The sequence below is a fragment of the Podarcis erhardii genome, assembly GCF_964252035.2.
Source record: "Podarcis erhardii genome assembly, chromosome: 5".
NCBI classification, from domain to species: Eukaryota; Metazoa; Chordata; class Lepidosauria; order Squamata; family Lacertidae; genus Podarcis; species Podarcis erhardii.
The window spans coordinates 23,879,211-23,897,270 of record NC_138509.1 but is presented as its reverse complement, the minus strand read 5'-3'; the positions used below and the strand labels follow the sequence as shown (position 1 = coordinate 23,897,270).

At 45.3% G+C, this 18,060-nt stretch overlaps 1 protein-coding gene across 2 annotated transcripts in view; it reads left to right on the top strand.

Annotated features, from left to right (window-relative positions):
* The window catches only part of OPN4 (opsin 4), a 42,019-nt gene extending 24,828 nt beyond the window's left edge, over window positions 1-17,191 (top strand). Inside the window, exons 7-12 of one of the 2 annotated variants that reach the window (XM_081861224.1) lie at window positions 458-565; window positions 1,890-2,067; window positions 8,200-8,355; window positions 11,555-11,590; window positions 13,511-13,549; window positions 15,622-17,191. In XM_081861224.1, coding sequence (XP_081717350.1) covers window positions 458-565; window positions 1,890-2,067; window positions 8,200-8,355; window positions 11,555-11,590; window positions 13,511-13,549; window positions 15,622-15,906 — 802 coding nt within the window. In that variant the 3' untranslated portion in view covers window positions 15,907-17,191. Of the gene's footprint in view, window positions 1-457; window positions 566-1,889; window positions 2,068-8,199; window positions 8,356-11,457; window positions 11,503-11,554; window positions 11,591-13,510; window positions 13,550-15,621 lie in introns of those variants that run through there. The other variant, XM_081861225.1, reaches the window with a different exon arrangement.
* The last annotated feature ends 869 nt before the right edge of the window (window positions 17,192-18,060 follow it).

The following is an 18,060-nucleotide window of genomic DNA, read 5'->3' as shown; positions in this document are numbered from 1 at the left end:
ATTTTTTTAATGGCCACAGTGTTCTTTTTCAATTGCTGATGCTGTGCTTTAGCGATTTGTTTTTTTAATTGCTTGTGTGCATTGTTTTGCAGTGTTGGACAGGTGATGCTGCTGTTTTAATAGAGGATCTTGCTTTTAATCTACTTAATTATCTATTTAATTATGCTGTTGTCGAGTTGCTGCTTCAGATCAAGGTTTTTCATTATTTTAAATGCATGCCTTTGGGCAGGGAGGAGGCTGATAAATCTGCTTTCCATGTGAATGTGCTCCTAAGTTCAACCGATGTGCATCATTTAGAAGATTTTGCGTGTCTGAATTTACCCAGTGTGGACTAGCACTTTGAAGAACTTTGTGGAGGAGCATTCAAAAGTACAGTATGTTATGTAAAAGGGGGAAAGGGACAGTAGCCATACCCTGGCAGAATTAAATCTAAGAAAGTGTGTTTTCTTTGCTTTAGGTACTCCCATCTGCTCACTCCCTTAATGAACACAATACCTGCAGTGATTGCCAAAGCTTCATCCATCTACAACCCAATTGTTTACGCCATTGCCCACCCCAAATACAGGTAAGTTTCACCTTTTGTAAAGAACTGGGGCTTGCAACTAGTGACAGGTCTTCTTTTAGGGCAACCGCAAGCAATGCGGGACGCCACTCCTGTCATATTAACACTATCTTATATTAAACATCTCACCTGGTAGGTGTCGGCAGTAAAGGTTTCCATGCCAATGAGCGAGTGGGCTCATGGAGGAGGGCCTGATCTCTCTGTTCCTCCTCTGCCAGTCTGCTTGGTTTCTACACTGGCTAAGGAGGGAGGAAAACCCATCCATCAGACTCATCCCTCCTCCACCAGCCCACAGTGAAAAGGCAAAAATTATATTACTAGCCACTCTGGCCCCATGTCATGCATGGAAATTGATGCTAGCATCACAGCAGGCTAGTAACTATCTACAAGTGCACATACAGGGGATTTAAGCAGGTGCAGCTTCTCTCACAAGCAGCACCCATCAACAGCCCCCTTCTTATGCTCAGCTATACTCAACTGTCAAAAATCCCAGCATCAAATCATCTCCATCTTAAATGCAAAGTCAGAAAAAAACCCAGGCAAAATGAGTTTGTTTTTTTTCTGAATTGATGAAGTGTCTTTGCTTGACAGTTCTTGAATGGTAAAGATCATATGACTGTACAATGAGAGAGAGAGTGTGTGTGTGTGTGTGTGTGTGTGTGTGTGTGTGTAATACACACACACACACACACACACACACACACACACACACACAGTGACTGGTATGCATGCCCATGAAGTTTGTAGGCATGTCAGTGTTTAAGATCGGATAGTTTTGTTGTTCATAAGGAGAAAACCAAGTAGCAGCAGAAACCCCATTGTCAAGCTGCCACACATGGACTGCTCACCCACCATGTGGAGATTCTGCCAGCTGAAATGAAAATGCAAGCGTCCATTCCTTTTTGTATTGATGCCTGACTGGAGGCAGCTTACATGTCGTACGCAGGGACCCAAACCACATCTGCAGACCCAAAGAGTGCACATTCATCTGAGCAGCTTCCTTTCACATTTCATGGTGCAGATAGCAATCAGGATTTCCTGCTATATTTTGATATTGGTGGGAACAAACACTATCAACATGTGTTTCTGCCTGTGTATGGGCTGATGCACACAACTGTAAACTGGATTCCACAGTGCAGTCATATCCTTTTATAGTCCAATAAGGTCTTTAATGCAATATGGCCTCTCTCACGCTCTTCCCCTCTCCCTCTCTTTGAATTAATGTACGTTTTTAGCTTGTGTCGGAAAGGACAGAAATGTTTTAGTCTGTGTTTTGTGCTTGCAGAGGTAGAAAAAATACTGATGGGCTTAATTTCTTCTCCTTTAGAATGGCGATTGCAAAATTTCTTCCCTGCCTTGGATCTCTGCTAAGGGTTTCTCATAAGGATTCCAGATCTAACAGCTTCCCTTCCACCAGACGTTTCACTGTCACCAGCCAGTCCTCTGATATGAACGGGCTGCCAAGAGGAAACAGACGGCTCTCCTCTGTCTCAGACAGTGAATCTGTAAGGATAACCTTCATCTACATTGTCTAATCTACAGTATCAATGAAAGGGGTGTGCAGCAAGCTGGTGGGCATAGATTAGACGTGTCCATGCTTAAGTTGTCAGTAGGGAATCCTTTCTCAGCCCAAGGGCCACACTCACTGGTCAGGAACCTTCCTGGGGCCACGTGCCAACAGCAGATGCAGTCAGAGGCAAACACTAGCCGAGCAATGGATGCGACTCCATTGTTGTTCTACAGTGACTTCAAGTTACAATAAAGGGGGTTCTGACTAAACTTCAGGAAGAACTTTCTGATGGTAAGAGCTGTTTGACAGTGGGATGAACTCCCTTGGAAGTTGGTGGACTCTCCTTCCTTGGAGGTTTCTAAGCAGAGGTTGGATGGCCATCTGATAGGGATGCGTTAGTCGTGATTCCTGCATTCATCGGGGTCCCTTCCAACCCTACGATTCTATAACTGAGAGCTCAAAATCTCTGGAAGCTCTCTCTGGAGATATTCTACAGATCTGTATTACTAAGCCCCTAAAACAGCTTCCATGTGGTCAAGAAGCCTCTGGCTGGCTGTAGCAGCTATTAGATAGTTTTATTATTTATTTATTTATTTATTTATTTATTTATGCATGTATGTATGTATGTATGTATGTATGTATGTATGTATTTACTAATACCGTCCTATATCCGTAAATCTCAGGGCAGTTCACAATATAAAAAACACAGAATATATAATAAAAATAAAAACAAAGACAACCCAATAGCCCTCCCATCCACAACACATTTAAAAGGGCATCAGATGTCAATCAGCCAAAGGTCTGATTAATGAGAAACATTTTTGCCTGGCACCTAAAGGTGTATAATGAAGACACCAGGCGAGTCTCCCTAGAGAGAGCATTCAACAAGTGGGGACCCTCTGGTGCTGCAAGAAAAATCCCTGAACTGCCAGCAGGTGAATGAGGGAGTTTGCAACAGCACAGCGGAGAGAAGGCTAAAAAAGGACTCACCAGCAGTAGCACCTGCTACAGGCAGCTAGAGGCTTCTGGTCATGTAGAGCAGGAATAAGGAACCTGTGGCCGTTCAGAGGTTGTTGGACCCCAGCTTCTATCTGGCCCTGCCAGTGTGGCCAGTGGTCAGGGATGATGGGAATTGTAGCCCAGCGATATATGAAGGCCCCCCCACCCCTTATAAAGAGGTTCTTTTTAGATTCCTTGCCTGATCATGGCTGAATTTACCTAAATTCTGAACTTCTAGTTCACAAGATTTTTGCATACATAAAGAGTGAAGTATTACTTAAGGGAGGGACGCGGGTGGTGCTGTGGGATAAACCACAGAGCCTAGAACTTGCCGATCAGAATGTCGGCAGTTCGAATCCCCGTGACGGGGTGCGCTCCCGTTGCTCGGTCGCTACTCCTGCCAACCTAGCAGTTCAAAAGCACGTCAAAGTGCAAGTAGATAAATAGTTACAGCTCCTGCGGGAAGGTAAACGGCATTTCCATGCGCTGCTCTGGTTTGCCAGAAGCAGTTTAGTCGTGCTGGCCACATGACCCGGAAGCTGTACACCAGCTCCCTCGGCCAATAAAGCAAGATGAGCGCCGCAACCCCAGAGTCGGCCACGACTGGACCTAATAGTCAGGGGTCCCTTTACCTTTATTACTTGAGGGAGGCCATGTCTTGTGTGTGTTCTGGGGATGCAAAAACGCATATACCTGAACCACCTCCACATAACCGTCCTTGTTTTCCAAGAGAGGCAGGGAGGTTTTAAGCTCTCCACCTAGCTTACAGCACTCTGAGAGGCTCTCACAAGATCTCACAGGGCCATCCAAGTTCCCGCGAGACAATCCCAGAGCCCTGTGAGCAAGGCAGAGAGCTTAAAAGCTTTCTCTGTGCCAGGCTCTCTACCTTGCATGCAATTAATTTGTGCCATTTCAACAAGCCAGCCGTGCAAGGTTGCAATAGTGCAACTTAACTGCATGCAATATGTGATCGTTCCGTTCTGCAGCAGTAACACAGAATGCAGCCCTCACGGGGGAAGGGGGAAGGGGGAAGGAAACGAGTTTGTGACGTGAGGGCTAATGCTTCTGCAGGGTGAAGCAGGCTGAATTTAGAAAGAGATTTGCTGGCAGATTTAAACAAATTGACAAATCCATCAACGGATCCCCCCACCCTCCCAGCAACCAGAAGCTCTCAACAGCTTGCTGTATCACTGCTAAGTACTTAGTGGTTACTTGCAAAGAAGCCGGAAGTGGTTCTTCACTTTGGAATCTGAGAGACTTTCCTTCTGTGCTATCCAAGGCACAATATTGTGTTCTTTTTCAACCAGTTTTTCATTTTTTTAGACGAGCTCTAAAAACACAAAAATGCTATTATGCCCCCTAAGCTGTTACGTTTTTAGGTTAATGTGCTTTTAGGGGAGGCTGACATGCTCCAAATTCTTACAGGAGATTTCGGAGCTGTGTGGGTTCTGCACTCCATCTATTTTATATCCCTGATTAAAAATACAACAAAGCAGATCTTGCTAAAATAAAGCCAACTTGGGAATTCCCATGTTCGTACAACATACGCATTTCTACATGAGACAAGATAAATATTTTAGTCTTTCCATGAATTATTTTTGTGGCGCCTTGTTGTTTTTCAGAACGGGCCTTTCTTTCCAGCAAGGCCAAAATCTCTCAGGTGTTTCTCTATACTTCAGAATGATTAGCCTGAAATGATGGCATCATGTAGATTTATTATTATTTTTAAGCTCCTGTCTCTTTTTCACATTCTGATGTGCTGAAGAAGCAACAAAACCTTTGAGATAGGAAAGAGTCTTGTTGATTTCTGTGGGACAAAATAAGTAGGTTGCAGTCAGTGAGACGTCTGAGAGGAGGAAGAGCAAAACATTCCCTTCCTTCTATGGAGCCTCAAAATGGGTTTCAATAGGGGCAGGGGGTAGATTTTGTTCTGATTGGGGTCCCTGAGCACAATAGCAAGCTGTCATTATGGTATACTGCCACCTGGTTGCCATTCCCTGCTGAAAATAATGCCAATATAGTTCACATCTGGCAACCAGTGCGCCCCTTTGGTTTCAGATATGACATGGGTAGACGGGTCTTTAAAAGCCCAGGACACAAATTTTCACAGCTATGGTGGCTCATTTACCTGAAGTATTGTATTTAGCTTTAACTCTGAAAGTGTATACTTGATTCTGACCAAACTAAGCTCCCTAGAGCAAAACATACACCAGGAGGCTTAGTGGGGTCAGAATCGAGTATACACTTCCAGAGTTAATGATTAATACATTACTTCTGGTAAATGAGCCACCATAGCCATAGGAGGGCCCTAAAAATTTGTGCCTGGGCTTTTTAGACTCGGTGGCACTGTGGTCTAAACCACAGAGCCTAGGGCTTGCCAATCAGAAGGTTGGCGGTTCGAATCCCCGCAACGGGGTGAGCTCTCGTTGCCCGGTCCCAGCTCCTGCCAACCTAGCAGTTCGAAAGCACGTCAAAGTGCAAGTAGATAAATAGGTACCATTCTGGCAGGAAGGTAAACGTCATTTCCGTGCGCTGCTCTGGTTCGCCAGAAGTGGCTTAGTCATGTTGGCCACATGACCCAGAAGCTGTACGCCGGCTCCCTTGGCCAGTAAAGCGAGATGAGCGCCACAACCCCAGAGTCGGCCACGACTGGACCTAATGGTCAGGGGTCCCTTTACCTTTACCTTTACCTTTACTCATATCTATCTGAAACCAAAGGGGTACATTGGTGCCAGATGTGAATCCCCCCCCCCCAGCTCTCCTACCACACTACTAGGGGCCCATTGCATAGAAGGGCCCTTCATCGGCTCAAACCACCACTTATTGCCAGGCCCAAGCGGAGGTGTGTGGATAGAGCTTAGGAGCCAAACTTAGCTTCCATTCATGGCAGCCACCTAACTGTTTGGCTCCACCTCCAAATGAGCTGGCCAAGAACACACCAGCTAGACTGGTGACTGGGAGCGGCCACCGAGACCATGTAACACCGGTCTTGAAAGATCTACATTGGCTCCCAGAACATTTCCGAGCACAATTCGAAGTGTTGGTGCTACCTTTAAAGCCCTAAACAGCCTCGGTCCAGTATACCTGAAGGAGCGTCTCCACCCCCATCGTTCTGCCCAGACACTGAGGTCCAGCGCCGAGGGCCTTCTGGCAGTTCCCTCACTGCGAGAAGTGAGGTTACAGGGAACCAGACAGAGGGCCTTCTCGGTAGTGGCGCCCACTCTGTGGAACACCCTCCCTTCAGATTTGAAGGAAATAAGTAGCTATCCTTAGGGCATTTGTGGCTGTGGGGTGGGTCCCATCAGCTAAATTGTGCATAGTGTCCCCTTGAAGTCTGGCCCTGGCCTTGCTTGGACCTGCTCACCATCACAACAAGACTATAATGGGGGCTAGTGACCAATGCCAAGGACTGAGGGTAATAGTTATCAAATCAAGCATATTGGGGGGGAAAGGTTTGGTGCAACCCAGGGTTTCCCAAACTTGGGTCTTTATCTGTTTTGGGACTACGACTCCTATCATCTGTAGCTAGCAGGACCAGCGGTCAGGGATGATGGAAGCTGTAGCCCAACAACCCAAGTTTGGGGAACCCTGGTCTAACCATGTCCCTGATATGCTCAATGTTGTACAGAATGTTTATTATTTTCAGTCCAAGAGCACTTAAATCTGCAGCATATACTATGACAGCAGGGTGGGGATGGTATGCGATGGGACACAGAATGTGCACTTGGAAAAATGAGAGCATGCGGGAGACACAGGTTTATTCTGGGGTTTTTTAAAGAAAAATTTTTTTATTTGTAAACTTAACAAAGAAAAGGAAGAGGGGACATTATTACAGAAATTAAATGAAATAGCTAATGGAAAAATAGTTAAATTTGATTAAAAAGAAAAATAATATATGAGTAATACTAATAGTAACAACAACAACAACAGGCCACCATCAGTTCACATTATGGTCTTCAAACAAAAACATCCTAAAGGTCCCAGGCCACAGAGAGGTTAGGCTGGCCTCAACTAGAGCCAGGGCTTTTTCGGCTGTGGCTCCAATCTGGTGGAACGCTCTGTCACAAGAAACTAGCGCCCTGTGGGACTTGACATCTTTCCGCAGGGCCTGCAAGACAGAGCTGTTCCACCAGACCTTTGGCCAAGGCACAGCCTGACTCCCTCCTTTGGCAATCTTCACAGAACTTTAGCCTAATGGTTGCCATCAATTTGAGTTGAATTAATTTTATAATGAAATGATTTTAGAATGTTGTGCTATTTTATTGTTGTTAGCCACCCTGAGCCCGGCTTCGGCTGGGGAGGGCGGGATATAAATAAAATTTATTATTATTATTTGTTATTATTATTATGGGTGCTGTAAGCATCAGTATGTACATCTAATGTAGAACATATAAATTGATACAAGTCCTCCAGGTGCCCAAATAGGTATCCACACAAAAATGATGTTTATATGAAATATGTTCAAATGTAAGTAGCTCCGTGAGGTCCTCAAACCATTGCATAATACTTGGTGGGTGTTTTATCTTTCCAGGCAGAAAAGTATAAGACTCTTAGCAACTGTAAGGGCTTGCAAAATCCTCTTTTGTTGTCCTTATGTGTTTATTAAGCACTTATATGATAGATAGGGCTACAAGGGTAGAATGCGCTCCGTTTCCATACTACCCAAACCATATTAAAACACCTTTGTTTGGGTAACATTACTGCACAAGGCAGAGCCATAAATGAATTATCGCTGTAAAGTAGATAAGAACTACTGACTCCTTTGGAGATAACATCACTGATATAGGGTGTAAGCAAGGAGCAAAGAATGCTGTGTGTTCATTGGGCCTTTTTATTCTGTGCAGGGTGTCCAGCAGGGCATTTGTGCAGTAGGAAAGTCTGCTTTTTAAAAAGCGGGGTGGGTGAGGAGAGAGAGAGCCTGAATGGATGCAGTCTCGGAACATCCCCCCCTCCTGATTTTGCTGATTGTCTAAACTGGCCCCAAGACAGGATTTGTTGGAGTCCCTTTCACATTTCTGGCTCTTTTCTCTAATGAGAGCCATTTGGCACATAACTGAACTGATTGAGGGAAAGCAATTAAACCCAAAGAGACTCTCTGAAAAAAAATCATGCTGGCCTGTCGCTGCAGGAATGGACTGACACAGAGGCGGATATCTCTAGTCTGAACTCCAGAGGTGCTAGCGGGCAAGTTTCGTACGAGATGGGTGAAGACACCACGGCAGAAATGAACGATGTCAAAGTCAAATCTAAACTGAAAAGCCACGATTCAGGGATTTTCGAAAAGGTAACGAAACGTCCTATTCTCAGAGCAAACAGGTCTGCAGATCTCTGCCTCAGCTTGTATTATTCCATGTCAGTAAATTTTTCTCTTTCTCTCTCCATCCCCTCCTCCCAAATGCCTTCAGTAACCTGTATAAGAAAGCTGCCATTAGGAGACTCAAATAGAGGAGAACTTAATAGTTTGTCCGTTTCATTTGTGAGATATGCTTTCCCTTTTAAAAACAAGAGTGTTTCCCTATAGAAACCACAACAAGTCCATGCACATATTCTGGCTGGTTGTGACACCACTCTAATCTCCTTCCTCTTCTCACACCTATTGGCATGATCGCAATCTCCAACACCAGCCCACAAGCAGCTGTCACCTATTTCATCTTGTTAATTTGAAAAGATGCCTGGCAGTCAAGCGACTCCCACTTCACTAATTATGATCTTCACGTGTGCTATTCCTTTTGCCAGTTCTGCAGCATGGGAAATCCTGTGTCGCTAACATTTGAAGGGGAGGGTTGGCCGCAGCACAAAACAGCAAATGTTGTGTGCCCGGCAACTGTACGGAAATCATTATGCAAAGCACATGCCAAACATAAGCAGGGGAGAGCAGTGCTGATGAGAATGTGCTGTGGGGAGCAAGGAATCTTTCAAAAGAAATTGTGAGGCTCGTGGCAGATAAGATTGGGCAGAGCATTTTTTAAAAAGAAAATCTCTGCTGCCTGTATCATAACTTACACATCCTTACATAACCTACACAAGACAGAGGAGCAGCACCCACCTTGAAGAAAATAATAATAATAATAATAATAATAATAATAATAATAATAATAAAAAAAAATTATTCTTTATACCCCCCATCTTCCAAAAAAATATTAATATCATTCCCCAATGAGTGTTCCTTCTAAGGGTGGAAACTGGTGGGATGGACCCAAGATGAGGGAAATTGTGTGCACTGTATGTGTGAATGCTGATGATGATAGGTGAAGACATTTTGGTTCACTGATAGCCATGCATAAACACATACCCTTTAATGTAGGTCTGCCTGAAGCTGGTTTCTAACCAGGGCTACTGTTTCTGTCTTTGCACCGGCCCTCCATCTGTGCCTTTGACAGCAGACTGGCATTCACATTTTCTAACAGGGGGATGTTTCCCTATCACACTCCATTGCTGGGATCTACACATTGCTGTTGGTCCTTTCCATTCTGCACATCAGATTGCTGCTGTTACCGGAAAAATCCGAGGGCTCCCTTGGACAAAAAGTAAAGACACCAACCAGAGTAAATTGGAGCAAATCAGCAGCCTGTAGGCTTGGCCTTTATTGACTGTTGCAACAGGGTGCTCCCCTCACTTGCAGGTGAGAGGAAAGACACAGAAAAATGGTGTGCCAGACCTTATAAAAACTTTTGAAATTCCCATCCTCTGGGTCAAGCCCACCCCCAGAAACATCATGCATACATTACAGAAAGGAGGGGTTGAGGGAGGAGTTGTGGTGGTAACCTGAGTGTCCTGTCACCTGGCTGGTTCCCTTCTCCTCCTCCCCATGAGTCATTTTCTGAAGACAAAAGGTAGTCGCAGTTTCCTGCCCCCTGAGGGAAGATCTGATCATTGTCCTTTGTTCCAGTCCATGCTGAATCCATTCCCATATGCAAGTTCTTTGTGATCTTGATTGTCTTCTGTCTAGGACCATCAGGGTTGGCATAGCAACTGGGCAGGGCTCCTGTGGATGTGCTGGGATGGTGAAGGGATTATGGTGCCCTGTATCAAACCTTCCCCATTTTGTAGTCCTTCGTTCATGGAGTAAAATAAAAGTAGAACAGTGCAAATCCGATGCATGGTTGATTTTCTATGAATTTATAACAGAAGCGTGGCGTATGTAGTGTGTGAGTGTGAGTGTGTGTGAAGTTTGTACAAACTGAATGATGGGGGGGGGGGTTCTTGCTACACTGCCAAAGTCACAGGGGAATTGGCAAATTTAGTTTGACGCCCCTCTCCTCCTAAAAATAAACATCCGGCATTCTGTTTCCAGCTCTCCACCACTTTCTGCCACTGTTGCCCTCAGAAGGGCATCTTTGGCAGAATATTTGTACCTTTCTCTCTCTCTCTCTCTTGCGTTTTGGCTTGTTTTTATATGGTGCCTTTTGTTATGGAAAATCCAAAATACTGTTTCACTTCCCTGTGACCGCAGTCGTGTCCCATAAATAATGCATTTCTATAAATAGTGGCTAGGAGGGAACAAAGCAACACTGTGTCCAGCCAATGTTGCTTCCCCCCAAAATACACACTTTATTCAGCTTGCAACCTTTCTTTCCTTGGGCGCCTTTGTGTGTGCAAGTGGTTCTTTTCTGCGCTTGTTGCCCCTTCACCCCATCACAATTTCCCCTGCTTTTCCTCTCCTGCATTCACACCCCCAGAGGCATTTGAGCTCAGCCCTGTGGCCCCAGGCTGTGCCCTTCTGGATCAGGGAGCTGTTCTCACCTGCTGCAGCTTCTATGGGCCTGCTGCTGTTTTGTGATTGGCTGCTGGAATAATCTCAGTCCTATCCTCTGATCTCATTTGCTCTTGGTCCTGTAAGATGGGAACGGGATGGGATGGTCGTTTAAACTGGGCATAACAGTATATTTATTTGGGACGCGGGTGGCGCTGTGGGTTAAACCACAGAGCCTAGATCAGAAGGTCGGCGGTTCGAATCCCTGCGACGGGGTGAGCTCCCGTTGCTCGGGCCCTGCTCCTGCCAACCTAGCAGTTCAAAAGCACGGAAGCTGTACGCCGGCTCCCTTGGCCAATAAAGCAAGATGAGCGCCGCAACCCCAGAGTCAGTCACGACTGGACCTAATGGCCAGTGGTCCCTTTACCTTTTTAACAGTATATTTGGGCATATATTATCGTGTGCAGCACAGCATTGGTGCAACGGGTGGCCCCAGTCCTGGGATAGCAGAAAAGAATACCTAATAATTGGTCGCCCCTCGTTCCTCATTTTGCACCCCCTGCGGGGCATTGGTGACCCGGCCAAATGAGGAACGAGGTCATAGTTGCACCGGGCACTGGGCACAATACATTGCACGGTTATTAAGAGAGAGCGCAATGATAACTTACATATGGAATTATCCTTCTCACGCAGCACTTAGAGAATGATAGGATCATGCTGTGACAACTCCATATCCAGGGGTAAGAACTGTCTGCACTGCTACACACTCTTTCTTTCCCTTCTTTTGTAGACTTCAGTGGATGCAGATGACATTTCTATGGCAGAGGTGAATATCCCAGATTGCTGGTTTCTTTTCATAGTGTAAACATTTCATGTGATTCTTTCAGGGATGGGGATGTTCAGGGAAAGCAATGCAGCCATGTCATATATTAAACACCTCCCACTTGACATGCTCAGATTTATTTATATCTCTGTCTGTCCGTCTAATCCCGTGGTTACCAATGCCCCGCAGGGGGTGCAATTTGATTTTTAAGGGGGGCAATTTGGAAGCTTGTTTAAACCAAGTTAATGGCCTTTTAGGCTTCCTCCACATGAATAGGATTTCACTTTTTGAAAAATAAGAATTATATGTCATGGGGGAGGGTCAGGATTTTAGATATGCTTAGGTGGGGTATGACCCAAAAAAGGTTGGGAACCACTGGTCTAATCCATCACATTTCTATCTCGCTTTTCCTCCAAGGAGCTCAAGGTGGACTCTCCTTCCTTGGAGGTTTTCAAGCAGAGGTTGGATGGCCATATGTCCTGGATGCTTTAGTTGAGATTCCTGCATTGCAGGGGGTTAGACTAGATGACCCTTAAGGTCCCTTCCCACTCTACAATTCTATGACTACACTGCCAGAAGGCCAGTGCATAGCAGCGCCTTTCCCTGCCAACAGTTCCTGATACTGCTAATAGTTTGCTCCCTGGCTATAGCTCAAATATCTCACTGCTTATTTTCTGGCCTGTAATATGGTAGTGGTAGGGGGGCATATTGTTATATTTCACTGCTCAGTATTTGCCACTCTTTGTAAATCTTCTATATGCTGCATAGGGAGCATAGTCCAGTCACCACTGCATATTCCATAAGGCAAAGAGAATCAAAAGTACTTAGTTTCTTTTAAAAAATCCAAAAGTCTGCCCTCCTTTCTCTAGGACAGTATCTAGGTCTGGGTAAATCTGTTCATCCCAGTTTCTTGTTTCTCCAATCTTAAATTCAATTTGCCTGGTTTCTGCATCAGTCTGCGATTATTATTATTTTAAAAGTCTGCCCCTCTCTCCCAATGTACATCTTTTATATGCCATTTCCTCTAATAGACACATTTTTGCAAGCCATTTCCCCTAATATAAATGCAGTTTTGAACAGTACTTTCACCAATATACACGTTTCTGTGTCCACTTCCCCAGAATATATGTTTTGTCTCGGACAGAATTATTGGTTAGAGTGCTGCATCACAAAATGGAGAAAAATATGGATTTGAATGCATTTTAATTCACATGTTGGTTCAGGAAGCGCAAAATTCTCCTGCATCTTTAGCAGTCGCTTCCTCCCTTCATTAGCTCAAACCTCTTCCTGCATTCATCTACTGCTACTTAGCAGATGATCGGTTTTCACTCTGCATAGCTGGGATGGGTGAGTTGCTAGTTGGAAGGGTGCAAGCCTGGGCCAATCCACTATTTCACAGCCTCCATTCTCGCCCTGTAAAAAAAAGAAGAAATTGCCAAGCTCAGAGTCTTGTTGCTGAAATCAACCCGCAGTCTTTAGTACATGTACATGCAATGAAAGTTGCAACCTTAATGCACCCTTAAATATTAAGTGGCACTTCTGAGCAAACATGCATAAGACAGAGGTGGAAGAATACACTTTACTATGCACTGACATGGGGCTTACTTTTGAGTAAACATGCATTGGGGACAAGCCAGTGAATTGATGCACATGTAAAGTGAACATGTGCTTAAGGCTCCTGCACCTTTGAGAATTGTGTAGAAGAGGGAAATTCAACAGGTGCAGCTTACACAACCGGTGGCACTTGCTGAAGTGCCCTCTTCTACAGGATTCTTTGTGGGGCAGTGACCCTGTTTTCTTTTGCAACAGGCCACTCTATCCATGCCCCTGATTTAAAAATGACTCTTCGGGTTAACCAGTTCAAGACCTATGTGGAAACATGATTGTGGACGTTTTGCACAATTCTCTATATTGTTTCTTTAGGACTTAGCCTTTGGAAACTACATCTTTGGAGACAGCCTGGTAAGTTGCCATCCAGCTTTCAATAATCTGTGGGAAATGTGAACAATGTGGCCTCCCCATAGTGTTGGGCTGATGATGAAGCCAGACTTACAGGTATGTAGTTTTGGCGTGGTTCTGAGTCCAGCTTTGTTGCTGGAGACCCAGGTAGCCTCTGGCTAGAAGCACCTTTCGCCAGCTGTAAGTGGTGCGACAGCTACAGATGTTCCTGCACCAGGAGAGCTTGACCACAGTAGTGTCATTGAAATTCTACTCAATATTATCCAGATTAGATTCCAATGTATAGTTAGCAGAGTAAAAACTTAAAACACATTGCAGGATTCCCCAGAAATAGACCAGAGGCAATGAATATTTCATCCAGCAGAGCTTTAACGGCCACTGAAGGCTAATAAGCATTATGGTCACAAATCCAATACATTCAGGATTGACACTGTCCATAAGAAATCCAGTTGCAGCAGACTTAACTTAAACTTTCAATAATTTATAGTAAGTCTAAACCTTAACACTCAGCATACAATAAACAGAACACCACGCCAGAAGGAAAAGAGATAGAAAGAGAAAGTGAAGCCCAAGCTCCTTCTGGCCCCATTTTTATAGTCAGCATGACCTTGACAAAACAAAAGAAAAGAAAAAAATTCCTTCCAGTAGCACCTTAAAGACCAACTAAGTTAGTTCTAGGTATGAGCTTTCGTGTGCATGCACACAAAAGCTCATACCTAGAACTAACTTAGTTGGTCTTTAAGGTGCTACTGGAAGGAATTTTTTTCTTTTCTTTTGTTTTGACTATGGCAGACCAACACGGCTACCTATCTGTAACATGACCTTGACAGAAAGAGATAAGAGAACCAGTTTAAGCTAGCTGTACTCAGCTTCTCTGAAGCAATAACCCAAACATCATGAACCTTCTGCTTGTTTCTTTCACACAGAGAAGCTTCCAGAACCCTCCTGAATTAAGTAGAATAGGAAAGATCTCTAGCACATCGGATCAATACTTTCTGTACTAAGAAATGAAAACTGACAAGTAGTTCAAGTAGCACACTGGTGACTTCAAGGCTTATTACTGCAATGCCTCTTTGCACAGCTTCTCTTTGTGCTCGATCTAGAAGCTGCACTTAGGGCAGAACGCTGCAGCACTACTGCTGATGGGAGTGAAACCCTACTACAGATTACATCTCTGCTCAGAGATCTGCACCCGTTGCCAATTTGCTCCCGGGCCAAGTTCACGATGTTACCATTAGTATATAAAACCCTTAATGGCTTGAGACCAGATTGCTTGCAGGCTCGCCTTACACCCATGTATGCCCACTCTGTGCGTCAATCAGCGTGACTGGCACCATTACAGGTGCTACCTAATGCTCGTTCCATAGTGGCAAGATTGCCCACACATCATATATGATGTCATACATGGGGCAAGGGGCTTGGCTTGGCTGAAATGGGCTTGCGATCCAAATGGGGAGCCGGCCAGGTCTAATTAGGCATGTGGTCTGGAGGCTGCTAACCCCTGTTGTAAATCTGTAGCACGAATCTGAGAACAGGTTTCTGCATGCAGCAGAATGAGGTGTCAAGAGTCCTGAGGTGTTAGAATAGACTGTGCCACTTCAGACTGCAAGGTGTGTGTGTCACTTTTTAATGCTTGACTATGAAAAAGAAAACCTTCCTTGCATGTAGGAAAGTAGCATAGTTACTAGAACCATTCTAGACTCTAGAACCATTCTCCCCGGTGAGCTCATTTTCTTCCGGCAGGCAGGAGAATACAGAAAATTGTAGCTCCTACTTGCAGTCCGAAGTGGTGGAATGTGGCCAAATAGAGACTGTGCCTTTAACAGTTGCAAAAAATAGGGTTTTTTAGCAGGTATTGCATGCACTGTATCTACCTTGCTTCTTTGATTGTGGGGATGGACAAACACTGAACTCCTCTCTTGACATGCACATTGTTCTGAGGCCTGTTTGGACTTGGCAAGGGTGGATTCTCCCAATGCATGTGGCAAATATACATCGCTTCTCACCCACCCCATAGGCTGTTGTCAACTCAGGCACATTGTGTATTAACCTCTTCTTTCTCGTACTTTCTTAAGACAGGTGACGATCAGTACACTTTTGGCGTGAGGGCAGAAGATTCTTGCTACCTCTCATCTACAGCCCAGATACCCAGCATTGTGGTAACCTACAGCAACGTCCAGCGAATGGAGCTGCCTTTTCAATCCAACTCTGACCCTTCGTGCTCCAGGAACTGTGGCTATAGCTGGGAGAGGAACTCCAGCAGCCGGCTAGAGTGGCTGTGCCAGGATAGTGCCTTCGGTCCTACGCCAGAGACACACATGTGTCAGCTTAGTGTAGAAAACCTTCCAAAACATCACTGAAGCAGGAAGAGGGGGCAGAAGAATGAAAATCGCCGGCTTTCCTGTAAAGATTCAGAAACAGCTCCACGATAGTTAATTTGCTTTACATGTTGATTGCGTTCTCCACAATGTTTGTGCTAATAAGTTGAGCATTTAAAACGAACAGAGATAGTAGCCCGTTTTATCCTGAGAACAGGCTCACACATGAATCTTGTATGGAACAATCTACACCCAGCCATCCACAGATCGCAACTGTCAGGCAGGCAATCCCTGATAATGTCCAGCTTGGAGAGGCAGCAGGCAGGGAATCGGCTGACATGCCCAACCTTTTTTGACCAGTGGGGGGAATGTTGAGAAAGTGTTGCATGTGCCAGTCGCAAAATGGCTGCCATGGTGTGGCGTAACACAAAATGGCCACCACATCTGAAAGAGGCAGGACCAAAGATGGCTTGGGCACCCTCCCTGCATCAGCTCCCCTATCAATGGGGAGTGAGGAGCACCTACATCAGCCACAACTGCACTTGCTCACTCTTGGTTTGAATGGAAGGGAGGTTTGGTTGTCCGGTCCTGCCATCCAATGAAATATGAGCATGTGTGCAACACAGAAGCCAAAGCAGTGCCAATATAAACTGAACAGAAACAGCAAACTGTCCCTCATGCGTTGTTGATTTTTTAAGGGGATATTTAGTGAGACCTTTCACAAGTATTGTAGAAGATCCTGGTGGGCACATGCATTGGTGGCCCCCTAGCCTGGTAGCTCAAAGGGCTATATAGCCTAGTGGCTTCTTCTTGCAACAAACAGATACCTGGATTAAGGGAGGGATTTTGAAGCCTTACAGCCAGCAGTGGTTTGTGATAGGCTCTCCAGAACAGGGAACAACTGTAGCTCCATGGTGGGTGAGCACATGGTTTGTTGCAGAAGGTCCCAACACTGAGCCAGATTGACCGACTTGGTCTAAGGTAGCTTCCTATGTCCTCAATTGCCTGATTCCTGGGACCAGGAGGATTCTCATCTGTGGTGTTAGTCTCCTCCTGCCTTAAACTACCTCCAGTTTCCTTCTTCATGCAGCAGCCCTGCTGGTGCCAAGAGAAGAGGACTGGCACCTGGTGTTGCAATGTTCCTGGTTTGAGGTGTACAGCTACTTGGTACCAAGGTGTGTGACTCAAGGCCTGTGTGGATAGTGTCATGGCATAGCTTAGTCACTAGGTGGCGCTGGGCTTGTGTGTGTAGCTAAGTGGTGTCAGGAGTTTCCTGCTGCTGTTCTGTTTTTGTTTAGAGAAACAATAAAGTCGTTTAGCTCCTTGACTAGTCTGTCCACTCAGCCTTCCATGACAAGGCCTATGTGCATATCAATCCCATCGTGCAACCAGTCCATACCATTTTTGGCGGATGATATCTCATCCATAGGGCTTTCAGGCATAGCTAAGTGGTCTTTTTGTCACAGGTTCTGCTGAAGGATACAAGTTGATAGCATATTACTGCACCTCAACTCTTGTAGATTGTGTGTAAATGGACTCTAGAGCCCTTTGGAGAGGGAAAAAGTGGTGCCTGCCATTTTACTGTATGATGATTTATAAATGTATAAATAAGATGTTTCTGTCAAGATCAAGGCATGGGGGTTATGCACATGTCTCATGGAAAACATAACATCTGCACTGTGCTTAATCCACATGGGACAAGTGTCATAAGAAGACCGTGTGACACCCGTCTGCACCCGTCACCAAGTTGCACTTAATGGATAATGTGGAGGTACCAGTGCCAACATGGGATGCATGCCCAGGCATTCAGCTGAACATGCAACTGCTCCAAAGTGTGGGTGGAGGGGTGGGGTGTGCATGAAAGCCATGCCTCCAATGTCCTCATGCAAGTTGCTCCCCACCCCCTGCTCCTCCGCATTCCTGAATGTCTCCGCATCAAGCAGGGGGCTCACATAATTGATCAGGGATCCTGCTATTTCAGGGTCCCCAGTGGCACCAAGGGGGTCAACTCATAAGTAGGAACCCTTTGCAGAACTTTCCCACTCAGCACAAGGACTGTGTTCAGTCACAGGACTGCTTCTATGAATGCCCCCTGCCCCAGATACAAAGTTTGTATCTTCAGGCAAATCCGTAAACATACTTAATGTCCATATATTGCAAAAATGGGGACAGAGAAGGTCTCTCTGTGCAATAACT